General features: G+C 37.7%; 1 protein-coding gene across 1 annotated transcript in view; it reads right to left on the bottom strand.

Annotated features, from left to right (window-relative positions):
- Positions 1-256: 256 nt before the first annotated feature.
- The window catches only part of CPS1 (carbamoyl-phosphate synthase 1), a 127,453-nt gene continuing 113,504 nt past the window's right edge, over positions 257-14,205 (bottom strand). Inside the window, exons 34-38 of the mRNA XM_042950028.1 lie at positions 12,389-12,487; positions 4,636-4,695; positions 3,776-3,888; positions 2,101-2,230; positions 257-1,373 (exon numbers count right to left, since the gene is read on the bottom strand). Coding sequence (XP_042805962.1) covers positions 1,275-1,373; positions 2,101-2,230; positions 3,776-3,888; positions 4,636-4,695; positions 12,389-12,487 — 501 coding nt within the window. The 3' untranslated portion in view covers positions 257-1,274. The remainder of the gene's footprint in view (positions 1,374-2,100; positions 2,231-3,775; positions 3,889-4,635; positions 4,696-12,388; positions 12,488-14,205) is intronic.

Here is a 14,205-nt window from a genome sequence, read left to right as displayed (position 1 = left end):
AACATATAACCACATAACAACATAATAAAAATTTTAATGATACTTATAAATAAGGTGGGGAACAAAAAAATGAAACAGTTTGGGTGTCATTATTTTTTATTTTAATTTGCTCATTCATATCTTACATGGCTTTGTATAGAAAAAAAGAAAGTGACGTGATCCTGGCCCCAAACCCTGTTTCATCAGAGAAGTGAACTGACTTTGTATATCAATGTTAAAAAAAATAAAATAAAATAAATGCAAGAATACAACTGTATTGCCTCTTAATAGCATTTTATTTAAAAGTTTACAATTAGAGCACTTGTAATAACACAAAAAGTTTAAAAGTGACATAGGTTGCCCTGCAGGCAGGATTTTTCTTGTATGCAGAAGGAATGGGGATCTTATGCTTGAAATGTGTGGAATTCATAGCGCAGTCTAGGGTTCAGTAGATCAACAGAAATCCATAATCTGAATGGAACTGACCTAACTTCCAAGTTATTCCAAAGTTGGCAGGGGAGAGGAGGTGGGGAGACATGGCATCAGTCTGAAGATTTCACTTGGCTCAGGTTAAAATCCAAAAGAAAACAAGAACAAAAACCACCTCAGCGGTATCTGCTGAGATACTCCATCTGCTGACATACTCCAAAACACAAAACTGCAAACCAGTGTCCTTTAAGGAAATCCATATGTTAAAGACCTCTGTCACTTCTCAAATTCAGTACTGTAAAAAGGGATAATGATGTTCCTGGATGAGCCAGATAATTGAGAATAATTTTCAAAAAGGTACATTACACAAACATCAGGATGAAGGGATTCATACATTAAATCCATATTTCATGTTCACAAATTGTTATAGTATTCTGCCTTGTTAAAAATGTCCTGAGGGTGGCAGATGCTATTTAGAAGCAATGACAATAGAGTCTTGAAAGTGCGTATAGTAATAGTTCAGAAGATAGAGCAGCAACTTTTTCTACCTTGATCATTGTTAATCAGCACCATAAAATGTTAGCTGCAAATAAGCACGTAGGTTAAGTGTAGCCCACCAAAAGTAAGGCATTAGGAAATAGATGAATTCTCATGAAGAACAAGTTCTTTAGGAAGGAGTTTAAGTAAGGTTTGTAAAAAGTGACTGACAACAATTTAATCGTGAAAGAAAAGAACATTAAGGCATAACCAAGTGAACTCAAATAGTTTAGTATCAGTATTGTCTCTGTGGAAGACAGTTGGGAATCAGTTCCTTTAGATACAGTGTGGCTTGGGTTGATTTCAGAGGGAGCTGGGTGTCTATTTCTCTACGCCATTTTCCCAGCACTGTACTGCCTGTAGTGGAAAAGACTCTTGGAGTCCACGTTGCGAGATTTCTGCACAGCTTCAGCAAAAAGTTTGGTCACCTGAAAACAAGGGTAGGAAGCTTAGAGACCCACATGACACGAAAATGAACATTTAATGAAGCACGAGTGAAAGGTCAGTTTCTGCTCCTAATTTCCAAAGGGACATATGATGAAGGACACAAAAATTTTTATCTATTTGGGACTTTCTCCTGTATCTCAGACCTTACCCTGAATATACCTACCCTGCCACTCAACTCCCCGGGGGGTTAAACTGACTCAGGGGGAAAAAATATGATGGGTAGAAAGTTAATGAGTCTTGCAGTAGGTGACACATTTGGTGGGACATATCCAAGTGGAACTAAATATACCTCGTGTGATCATTTTCAGTGAATTGGACTAGTGTTTGCACTATATGTGGATCCTCAATTATCATTAACATCTTGCTCTTATGTGGTGGCTTTCATTTAGAAACAATTCAATAAAAGTTTGTATCTTTATTCCATGCCACACCACACTTTCTATTTTAAAAATAATCATATGGCTAATGGGAGAGCATGCCTATCTGTGGCTTTTGATTATCTCAATTGCTTTATCACCAACTGTCTCAGTTAGGCCATGACCCACCATCGTAGCACCGTTATTTTAGATTCTATTTAAAAATTCTACTCCATTCTAAATGCTACGAGAAAGGGAGAAGGGGGATGTGCAGATACTGATGAGCGGCTTCAGGAAGGCACAGATATAAAAACCTGCATATAGCTCTATTTGAGAAAAAAAAAGAACATACCTGGAAATTAGTGAGGAGAGCAATACCACTGTCAACAGCTGTCCTCCGAATCACATAATTATCATGGACAAACTTAGTGTTATTATTGGGGAGGTTAATCACCAGGTCAATGCTGCCATCTCTAATCAGTCTGGAAGAATAATCCAAAAAACAAAAGTTTGCAGGTGACCATGTACATTTTATAATTAGTTTTGAAAATACTAACGTCATCGTTCTCTGATGCCATTCAAGTCAATGTCGTACTGAGTTGATGGCCACCTGCCCTTCTCCATCACTAATGGATGCTCAAATTACACTCATTTTGGGGTTACAATATTTTATTGTGTTCTTGAAAGAATTCTAGTGAAAATCTAACTAATTAAATGGAAAGGCTTTTCTTTTTAAAATGCTATCTATCCGTAGAAGAATTGGTAATTAAAAAAAGATTGTAATGTTTATTCATTTTGGAGAGAGAGAGAGAGAATGCGAGCAGGGGAGGGGCAGAGAGAGAGGGAGATACTGAGCCCGATGCTGGGCTCGAACTCATGAACCAAGAGATCATGACCTGAGCCGAAGTCGGAAGCTTAACCGACTGAGTCACCCAGGCACCCCAGAGGAGTTAGTAATTTGATAGATATTTACTTATTTTACAAGGAGGTGATTTCTCCAGCACTGAAGTCTGTTCCACCCCCCCAGACCACCACTTCACTGCCTGCTTCCCAGTGTCTCTCAGCTAATGGTATGAGAACACAGGTCACCTGAGTTTGAATTAACCCATTTGACATTCTGTTGCTGGGTTGCTACACATACCAGGAGACATTTAAATGTCAAAAGCATGAAGAAGTGCTAATTGTTTTACAAAGTCCTAACCAAGTGCTTATAGCATCATTGGAAGTCTACTAAGGTCTGAACAATTTGCCCTTCTTTTACTAATTTGATAATAATTTGTAGGTTGCCTTCTTAAGAGCCCTAGCAAATGGTATGCCTTCTTAAGAGCCCCAATAAATGGTAGCCATTCAAAAGACTGTAATATCCTGGAACAACTGAGAATTATCTCTTAGGTTCCCATGCTATATACGTCTATAAGTGTTGATGTAATGGTGTTCCTGAAGGCTCACATAGTGCACTAAAATAATAAGTCTTACAACACCTAATGATGACATAGCCTAAGGCATAATAACCAACCTGATCAAAAAATGGTAAGTTAGGTAATTCAAAGGATGGTGTTTTTCTAGCACTCACCGTAGTCTCCTGCATACAGCAAGTGCTCAATAAATTGACTAATTTATTGATGCACAAACTCAGTGAAATGCAGCTGGTCAATCTTACACTTGATATTCACATCTATCTACGATACAATTCAATGTAAGACATAAGGTGCTTCATTACATTCTTCATGTCTGTGATTCTCATTACTGAATTCCTGGTGTCCATCAAGGAAAGCATCTTTACTAGAAAATATTTTGAAAGATGCTGTGTATCACCATGCACACATATGGCATCATGTGTTACAGTAACAGCCAAGTTCATGAGAATGAAACTTTCCTATAGTCCACAGATTTATTCATCTGAAATTGGCTAAGAGGACTTTTAGAAGACTTGCAATAGGATAGGGTGAAATATTCACATCATACTAGTTCCCAAAGTTAATCCTCTATCCATTTTGTAATCTCAGAAATCTCTGCCCAGTTCTTACTTTCTGATGGAAGAGAGGCTGGGATTCTGTCCTTCCTGAGACGGCCATGCCACTGGGGTGGCAGGGACATTGTTGGCATTGAGCCAGTCTGACGTCGCTTCCGTGGCAAAGAGCTGCATTTAAAATGGAAAAGTCAGCTAGTGTATCACAGGGGAGGCTTTCATGGAGCAAAGAAGCCTACTGGGACACACATATCATTTAAAACATAAGGTAGAAGAAAATGGTGTATATGAGAAGCAATGATCCCATGAATAGAGATTTGGACTCACTGTCCAGAGTCATGGGCACTTTAAATATTTTAAAAATATTTGCACTAAGGAAAAATTTAATAACCTCAATTGTAACTGCTTTTGTAGAGGAGAAAAATGAAGAATTATTCATGGCTGAGGATTCATTGTTATCAGATCAACAAAGCTCCATGACCATAGGCCCACTCTGAGCCTTGGGAATTGTTTTATTTTCCTGAACCAGGCTTTGTGTGAGGCATTTGTGGCAGAGGAGTTTTGGCTTTAACTGCTGCAGTCATTTCCATACGACTTCATATGGAAACAAGAAATGGAAAAAGGAACAATACATTGGAAATGCACTGAAACTTTGTCCCAATTCTGTGCAAACTAAACGTTCTCAGCTTTTAGCTGGCAACTTCTACGGAATTTATGGTAATTTTGTGAGAACTTAAAACTAGTCTTTCTAATTATTTTATTCTATTGAAGTTTTGAAACTGTCAAGTTAGTTATACCTCTCAAGTTGAAAGAATATGTTTTGAGCTATTTCATTCCCTATGATTCATTAATAATTCGCTTTTGTGAATAGATTTCAATGCTTACAGAAAACAACTTGAAAAACTTAATATCACATACCTTGAAGCCTTCGTTGTGCAATTGTTCAGCCACACCAAGGAATTTGGGACGGAATGATTGCTGCAATGAAAAGAAATTAACAAAATTCACTTTCTGGATATATTGCTCTTTATTGAGTCATATGTATGGTATTCTCTTGGGCGGGACACTGTAAAAGGCAAGTCCCTATGTTGTCAGGTGCTTGATATTCAAAAGTGACAAGTTTGATCCTTTAGCTCTCCTATAGTGAGTATGAGTTCTCATTTCCCCGTATAAATGAGATTACACCCACGTTGTCTTGCTCTCTACAGTCTTACTTTTCACCTTGCCCTCAAATTCTTCCACTCTCTACTTAGTCCACTTAGTCTCTGTCTGCATATTAAGATCCGCCCCAGCCCTACACAGATGCTTCCTCTGGTCAGGGGGAATTTAAGGACAGCTGGGTTAGGCGATCAATACTAGGTCAGCATTGCTGACTCTTCTGCCTGCTCAGCCTGTTCTAATTGCTGAATTCGAACTCAGTCCTGCTCTTAGGTAACTAGGCTGTGTCCTAGCAGCTTGCGCATACCTCCCTGCAATAGGTCAACCATTTGGAACTCAGTTTTGCATTAATTCTAAGGTAAAGAGTAAACAAATGGGCTCTGGAGACACTAGGCTGCATTTCAGATCCTGGCTTTCCCATTCATTTTTAGTGCGTTCTTAGAAAAGTTAATGTCTTGAATCTCGATTTCTTCATTTTTAAAACAGCAGTGAGGTAGTAGTGTATCTATTTCTTGGGGCTCTATAACAAACTGTGTGACCTTGAGCAACTTACTTAACCTCTCTGATATACTTTCCTCATCTGTTAAATGGGAATAGTAACAATTATCTGTGTCACAGGGTCATTGTATTTGATGAGTTAATTTATAAGTAAACATTACTTAAATGTTAGTGCAGTAGCTTAACACAGTTACCTGTCCATTAATAGTTCTCATTAAGTATTAATTATTATTATTATTATTAAAATATTTATTTTTTCAACCTGTCAGAGACTAGATTCCTGTCCCTGCACCCTAGTTTCCAAGCCTGGCTTCCTCTACTGGTTGTCACACTTCAAATACAAGCCAACTTCCTCCTCACATATATTTTACCTCCAGACAGGCTTCCCTGATGTTCTCTCTCTCACTGTTCAGATATTTTCTTAGAGTCCCTTGCTGTGAACTTCCTAGAGTCTCAGCTGGACCCATCTAGTTTCCAGGTCCTGCCTAGGCTTACCTCCTTCCTGTGACCACTAGCCAGTATTTGCAAGACAGTGGTCAGGGTGAAAGGAAAAAAAAAGCTAAGTGGCCTACCCAAGAGTCAACCCCTTACCTTGACTTCATTAACTTGAATGCCTAAGTGAGCTAACTGGAATATGAAAATCATACACAGTTAAAAACATATCTATTCTGCCTTAAATGAAAACACTTTGGCTGTCTTCCCTTGTAAAAAGTTGGTAAACAGTTGAAATAATTTGGTTACTTCAGTAAATGTTTTATAATCTATTTAGAAACCATATTAGTCATGGCTAAAAAATATCATGGAGATTATCTTATTTCAGAGTCGCAGAGAAACTAAGAATTGCAATAACAAAACATATCAAGATCCTTGTACAATTTTGATAATGTTCAGCCCATAAAACCTTCTAATATTTACTTTCAGAGGCTTTCTGAGAACAGATCTAAATCCTAGGAAAAGACTCCAAAGACTGTGTTCAAATATAAAATTCTTTAAGATTTTGGCCCTCTCGATCCCAGAACTGCAGTTTTATGAGAGGAAACTATTGGCAAATAGAAAAGATAAATGCAACTGGATGAATCTCGGCTAAGGCAGGCTCAGGGGTTATTCATGACAGTCTTCTAGAACACGAATTGTAACCATGCCCAGGATAGTAGCTCTCCACTCCTGCTTGAGACCAGACAGGAAGAAATAGGCCTTAGATGCAAGAAGCTTATGGCTAGACATAAATAAAAGAAACTAAATAAGTATAAAATCAGAGAGTAACTCAATGGCTTTAGAGCAATTTAATGAGGTATGTGGCAGTCTCTTTAAGAACAGGTTAGACAGAAGAATAGGACAATCATTTTTCAAGTTTGATTCTGCTTGGAAAGCAAGGGACTGAATTAGATGGCATTTTAGGTTTTCTTCAAGTTTTAAGGTTCCTTGAAACACAGTAAATATGCATGCAATATTCTAAATGAACTTCTGAATTTTGTCAAATCTCTCTAATTTGGAAAAATCTCTCTAATTTGGAAGTGTGATCTTCTGCTAAACACAAGACACACTTAAGTCAGCACCAAAACACATTAGAAGATTCAACAGGGGGTGCCTGGGTGGCTCAGTTGGTTAAGCGTCCAACTTCAGCTTAGGTCATGATCTCGTGGTTCGTGAGTTCGAGCCCTGCATCATGTTCTGTGCTGACAGCTCAGAGCCTAGAGCCTGTTTCAGATTCTGTGCCTCCCTCCCTCCCTCTCTCTCTCTCTCTCTCTCTCTCTCTCCCTCCCTCCCCTGCTCATGCTCTGTTTCTCTCTGTGTCAAAAATAAGTAAACATTTAAAAAAATTTTTTTAAGTTTCAACATAAATTTGTCCAACTTATTAACTAATACATTCATAATATATGAATACATTAATAATATGAACCATTCTCAATTTCTTAAGTTTTCCCCCAAGAAAAATCTCACTAATAATATATGGTCATGTGATAACATTGAAACCATTGTCTAAAATATCATTTCACAAGCACAGCGGTTCTCAAAATGCAGTTCCCTGGGAAATCAGCATCACCTAGGAATTTGTTTAAAATATAAAAGTTTGAGCCCTGCCTCAGATCTATGGAAGCAGGAACTCTCAGAGTGAATCCCAGTAATCTGCATTTTATCAAACCCTCCAGGTGATTTTGATGCACTTGGAGTTTAGGAATAGGAGTAGGAATAGGGAGGGAATAGGAGGGAAGAGGGAATAGGAGAACCATCCTTCACTCATTTTGTAATTTGAGGTGAAGATGCATTAACCTTGGCCAAAGTCACAGTGAAAAATGTTGAGGAAGGAGTACCAGAATGTAATTTTTTTTTCTTTTCTATTTTAAAGTAAAATAAGTCAGCAAGTCCTCTAAGACCTGCAGACACCAGTCAGAACCTCATTATGGAGCTGTTTCAATGCTGTCCCCCAAGTGGAAAAGATAAATATCCAACATGACAGTATTGGCAGTTCCCAGCCGGGGAACCACTCTGCCTTCTGGTCTAGGGTGTTGGCTTTCATAACCACATTATAAACTTCTATCAAACATGTATTGAACACTTGTGACACATAAAACAGCCTCTCTACAAAAAGAAATTACGTCTGTCAGCTTGCATCTGAGTAGCCCCAGATTTAATAGCTGATTGAAAATACCTGGGTAAGAAACCATTTGTTACTAAAGGTGAAAAGTACAAACTGATTTATTTCCTGGAAAATGTTTATAAGAAGGAAAGTCCTTTAAAAGTGAAAAAAAATATATATATATTTCCTCCAATTATCATTTTCACATTACTCCAACTTCTGGCTGCAGAACAGAAAGCCAAGTTAATATTGTGTGGTGCCTGCGGACTCTACAGGGACGTCTGCATCTACAACGCTATGGTTGTTCCTAATGATTCTGTATTGAAGATAAAAGGTTATTCATGTCACTTGGAGTTGTCTTTTTCAAATAAAATGCTTGCTTTGTGTTTCTGAGCAATGCTGAAGTGCAGATGTCAGGATGGTGCTCGCCACTCCACAAACATCACTGAATAGCCCAATCAGAGGGGGAAAAACAGTGAGCGCTCTTGATCTACTCTAGAGTAAATCATTTATTGTTAAAGGGTGTTCCAGAAAACTTCAAAACAAGACAGATTGCCTACTCATAGCAACTAAAAATAAATCCTGATGGGATGAAAGGAGGCTGGAAATACTGCAGGAAAATCAAAGATGATTTTGTTGTCATATAAACCTGCATTATGCCTTTCTTATGTTAGGAGCTAGGCCTATGGAAAGCCTCTTGTTAGAGACCCAGTGCATGTAACAGTTAAGCTGACAAGAATCCTTTGACAAAATCTAAATCTTGATTCCTTTTCCTCTTAAGTTCTAGTTATATGCAATTGATGTTATGAATATTTCAAATTCCCCAGGTAATTCGACCCATAGGATTTAACTTTGGGAGGAGCAGAAACAGAGGGTCCATGTGTGTAAAGGAGTAGGGTGGGAAAGAGAAGAGAAATAAGAAGTTAGGAAGATTGCAATATAACAAATTAGCATGTGTGTGCCCTCCCCCTCCAACACACACACACACACAACACACACACACACACACACACACACACACACACACACTCTACTAAATGTTGAGAAGTGGCTGATACTTGTTAGTAATGATTTACTATTTATAATATGTGTTAAACTACCAAAATTAAGAAAAAATGTTGCCTGGCTCAGAGTTACTTTTATCTCTCCTCCATAGTTCTCTTTTCCCCCAGCTTTCTCTTGCAACCTATTGTGAATATTAATAAGTTAAGGTATCTTCAATTAAATCTTCCTATTCATAGCAGGAAGCTCGGGCAGGGTGGGGAGATAAAGAGAAAAGAAGACCTTTACTTCAAATAAATGGGACAGGTATCGACCACCCTCCTCATTTATACATGAAGGAATAAAGCAAATTAACTGCAGTGGTGCTGGCTACCAGCGTTCTTCTGTGAGAAAAGTCTACACAGCATTAGGCTGAACAAATGAGAATCTTAAGAAATCAAAATACAGTTGTGGATTCCTTTCTTAGAACTTTATTAAGTGCCTCAACTAAATGCATCCCTTTGTATTTACTGGTCCTAATGCCCATTTATATATTAGCAGTACTTTTTTAGGTCCTTGTCAGTTCTGAAATATATATTCAAACGAGTTTATACAAATTATTTGGACCAAGCTGAATCATAGTAAAGAAAATTATTTTTTTAATTACAATGTATACTAAAATATGGAACCTTAATTACTTCATCCACAGTTGCTATGAAGTTTGGGTAAAAGGCTGACGTTAGAGTTCATTCCATTCTATCAAAGAAGATACCCAGTGGGTTTTATAGCTATGAAATCTCTAGTTAGTATATTCTGTCATATTGTTCACTTAAATTTATGCCTATGCGTTTTTAAAAATCACTCTCAAAGAAAATCCCCCAGATAGTAACGATGGGCCAGCCAATAGCTGCTGGTAATGGCGGCTCTTCCGTGCCTCCCATTTAAGTAGGTCAGAAAGTGATTCTTGTCCACCTCCTGACGATCGATTTTACCACAGCTACAAATATTTTATTAAATATAATTTTACACCAAGCATTTCTTTAAATATGCTTTTTAAACTTTGTGATTAAAAGAGATACATATCTAAAGCCCAAGCATGTGCACTTATACGCAGGAAAAAAGTTCTTTGCAAGAACACGTGTAGCTGCTGGAACACTGATTTCTTTAAAACAGAATGTACTGAAAGATAAAAATTCAATGGGCAGAACCTCATTCCATTAAGAAAACTCTTTTTACCCTACACAACCCTCTTTTCCCCCCTACAAAGCAAAAAATTCAGTTCACTGATGCCAAAATCACGCAAATACTTCAGAGGGATCAAGTTAATTTTTGCTTAATATTTCCTGGAAGCCCTGGAACCAAACAAGGCACAATTTTATACATCACTGCCTTCTTAAACTGGTATTTTAAAATGTTAGCACTATTATGATTAGTTGTGAAGATGGGGACTAAGGGCATGGTCTCCTCTGAATGCCCCCAGGCCTCACATTAAACTTTAAGCCATAACTGGAAGTTGGGAAAATATTCTCATACTTGTGACTTAATAAGACTGAGTACCCATTTATAACATGATGAGTCTCTCATATGGTGTGATGTGTCTCTAAACTGCCCTTAAGCTTCACAATTACAAGTCATTTCGTTAGCCTCTGCTCTAACTGTTCACCATCTCCCTTCTGGCATCTTTATGAAGCAAAATTCCAAGTTGCTCTTTGCAGAAACTTCTCCAAAGCCACTACCCATCCAGCCTCGAGAGTCTAATTTACTGATATTAAGACACCCTAATGAGATGGTATCTATAATAATCACCCACTGACTTGAGAATACCTGGTACTGCTCGAATTATATTTGTTATTAATTTTCATGTAACCATGCAGGGTTTGAGCTTATTACAAGTACAGTAGGGGTGATATATAAGACCATCTATTGTTTTTATATGATCCAAGAATTACGAATCTCAAATGTAAGTGAATGACCAGGTGGGAAGCATTTAGTATTTTTTCAGGAAATTTATAAACAGAACAGTCTGTACATTCTTACAATAATTATTCCAAGGAGTAATAGAAGTTTCCCAGCTACCATTTTGCCCTAAGATTTCCACTTGATTTGCCATAGTAAAACAGTAATGCCCTTTTAATTGCATAAAGATGCTCTCTTATAATTATTTCACCTTGCTTTGACTTAGAAGACTTTACCAAATAATAATATTTCAAGAACCTCCAGAGTGTATTGTGGGCTCTGCTGACTTTCTTAAGCCCATTAAGTTACTCATCCTCAAGAACTTTCAATTAGTCATGGAGTTTCAGACTGAGAAAATTCTTCAAATAATGCCCACATCTTCTCCAGCTTTGGATCTTTGACATTTACAGGCAGTCCTCAACTTCAAAAAGTTCAGCTTTAAAATCATGTGAAAGCCATACACGTTCAGTAGAAACCATACTTCAAATTTTGAATTTTGATCTTTTCCACGCTAGCAATGTGCAGCAGGTCAATCTTTTGGGATGTAGGGCAGCAACAGATCCCAGTCAGCCATACAACCATGAGGGCAAATAGCCAATACATTTATAACCATTCTACTTTTCACTTCCAGTAAAGTATTCAGTAAATTACATGAGATATTTAACACTTTATTACAAATAGCCTTTGTGTTAGATGATTCTGCCCCACTGTAGGCTGACATGAAGTGTTCTGAGCACACTTCAACGTAGGCTACACTAAGCTGTGATGCTCAGTAGGGCAGGTATAGTAAATGCATGGTATTTTCAACTTGTGATGAGTTTATTGAGACATAACCCCGCCGTAAGTTGTAGATCTATAGTAGAAATTGAAATGTGAATGAATCAATGTAAGGAAGAAAGGAACAGAGGTTGGGAAGGGATAATATAGCTTCAGCTTGGAAGTATTTGGGTTTGAGACATCCAGATAGAGGTCCAACAATACAGGAGATTGTTGGAAATATGGGATGACTGAGGATAAGGATTTAAAGTTGACAGCTATGGATAGAACAGTGGATACCACAGACATGAGTTGGCAAAGGGGAAAGCCAAGAGCTAGAGACAGAGAGAAAAAGATGAGGTGAGACCCAACTTTATGGAAAGCATTTGTTCAGGGGCTAAGGAGGAAGAACAAGGAGCAGAACATCTATAACATATATAACCAAGGAGTAGAAGAGACTCTTTTTAAGGCATCCTAGATCCTTTTCAGAACAAATACCCTTTTCACTAGAGACTTTATCTTTCTGTTCTTTTTATTTATGCACTTATTTGTATTGCCTGCCGCAGTGGGAAAGGGAAAAACTCAGGGAACATATAGAGAACAAGTGTCCAGTTTTTCTATTAGTTGCTGTTTTCTTTAGTGAAACAGAACAAATCTCCCCTCTTTTATACTACAGTTAAGGTCCTTGACACAGCCACTCCTAGCCTGTGCCCAGGGGCGTGCACACAACCACAAACCACTCACCTGGATTCCAATCAGGATGCCTTTCTGGGGTATCTTAAAGCCTGTGGAAAGCATTGCCTTTAGGAAAGCTGTATGAATGCCTTCACCAAAGCAAGCCACCTGTTTGGAATAAATTAAAAAATAAAAAGAAGCCAATACTAGTCAACAACCCTTACCAAAAAAAGAAATGCAAATAGAAAGCACTTTATTCATAAACTCCTTTGCTAGATTTTATTGAGTTGCCCAAAGACCATGCAGTCTGAATCCTGGGATTAAAAGCCTGGCTGGGGCAGATGTATCTTATGTTTTTAATTAAGCATAATGAATGAATAAGCAATTCTTTCTCTATCCAACAACACTCCATGGAGCAACATAACTGGATTCTACTGTGAGTTATTTGGACACAAATCACAGCTTCTGATCCATAATGTGGTGAGTTACCAAATGTTAATATGGACTTAATGTTTAAATAACAGTATATGTTATGTATGCTATGCCACAGTGCATGAATTCATGGGTCAGTAGCACAAATGCATAACTACTGATCAATTGGTGAGTAGTCATTTTGTACAGCTTATGAGAAAGTTTTCTGAGAAATTCAATAAATGCATGAAAATCTCAAAGGACCTTTTTTAAAAATCATTTTCATAAAATGAACCCAAATACTCTGCTACTAGTTCTGAATACCACATCCATAGGTAGAACAAAACAAAACAAACAAACAAACAAACAAACAAACAAAAAACAATTCCAAACTAACATATAATATTAGGATATGCAGAGGTTTCATGTAGGGTAATTATGCTACAATATAGCTACAAGTCAAATGGCCACCATAACTATAGAGCAAGTGGTATATTTGAGCATGATGGAAGTAGATTCTGCCATGCATATCATCATTTGGCACAGGTACAGAACCACCATTATAGTAAATAACATTGATGATGGCTAAATTCATTCTTGAAGCAAATGACTCCCTTACTGTGAAAAGGATGTTCTCATGACTATGACCTTCAGCCAACCACCAGTACCTGCTGCTTTTCACTCAACAGTGAACATTTTCTTTGGTCAATTAATGGCCAACTAGCTTAAGTAATGTCAACCTAAGTTAATGAAACCCAAATTCTAGTGATAGGACCAGGCAATCACATCATAAAAGCAGATACAACAACAAAGAAGAGGTTTCATCAATCTTCTACAAAAAATCATAGAACGTGGTCAGATATTCAAGTCAAGCTTGGGACTACCATCCCCACCTTGCCACTGAGAAAACAAAACACCCATAGCTAGATCAAGAGCTAAAGGTTTATTCAACCCCACAACAAGCCACTTGAACACTGAAAATGTCTTTGAAGCCTGAGATTTCACTCAGCTAGAATTATTCTCATTTCGGGTATGAAATAGACCTTGTAACATCACACTCAGTGACACTTGGAGGTGTGACTCTAATCATGGAAGAAGAATGATCTCTATACTTCTGAAACAGATACAACAAAGGTGAGCTGAGTTTCTAATTCTTTCATATTTTCTTATTTCCACAACTCCAATAATGTACGTCTGGAGGCAGAATGGACATAGGATTGAAAACAAGTTTACCGCACTAGAGAAAACAGCACAAAGAAAAACAGATCTCTTTCTGATCTGAACCTTGGATCCGCCCAAAACAGCCCTGCTACTGAATAACCATGGGATCGAGATGAACCTGAAGGGTATTTCCTTAAACAGCTGAGAAATGTAATGCAGGCCCATCACTTTAAAGTTAGGTTTTCTCAACTATTAAATTAAACGTAGCAGCAAAGGAGCTAAAAGAAGGTAATCTCTAATCCAAATACAAACAA

Source organism: Panthera leo, chromosome C1 (genome assembly GCF_018350215.1).
Source record: "Panthera leo isolate Ple1 chromosome C1, P.leo_Ple1_pat1.1, whole genome shotgun sequence".
NCBI lineage: Eukaryota > Metazoa > Chordata > Mammalia > Carnivora > Felidae > Panthera > Panthera leo.
The sequence above is the reverse complement of the archived record's forward strand: the minus strand, read 5'-3'. Positions and strand labels throughout refer to the sequence as shown.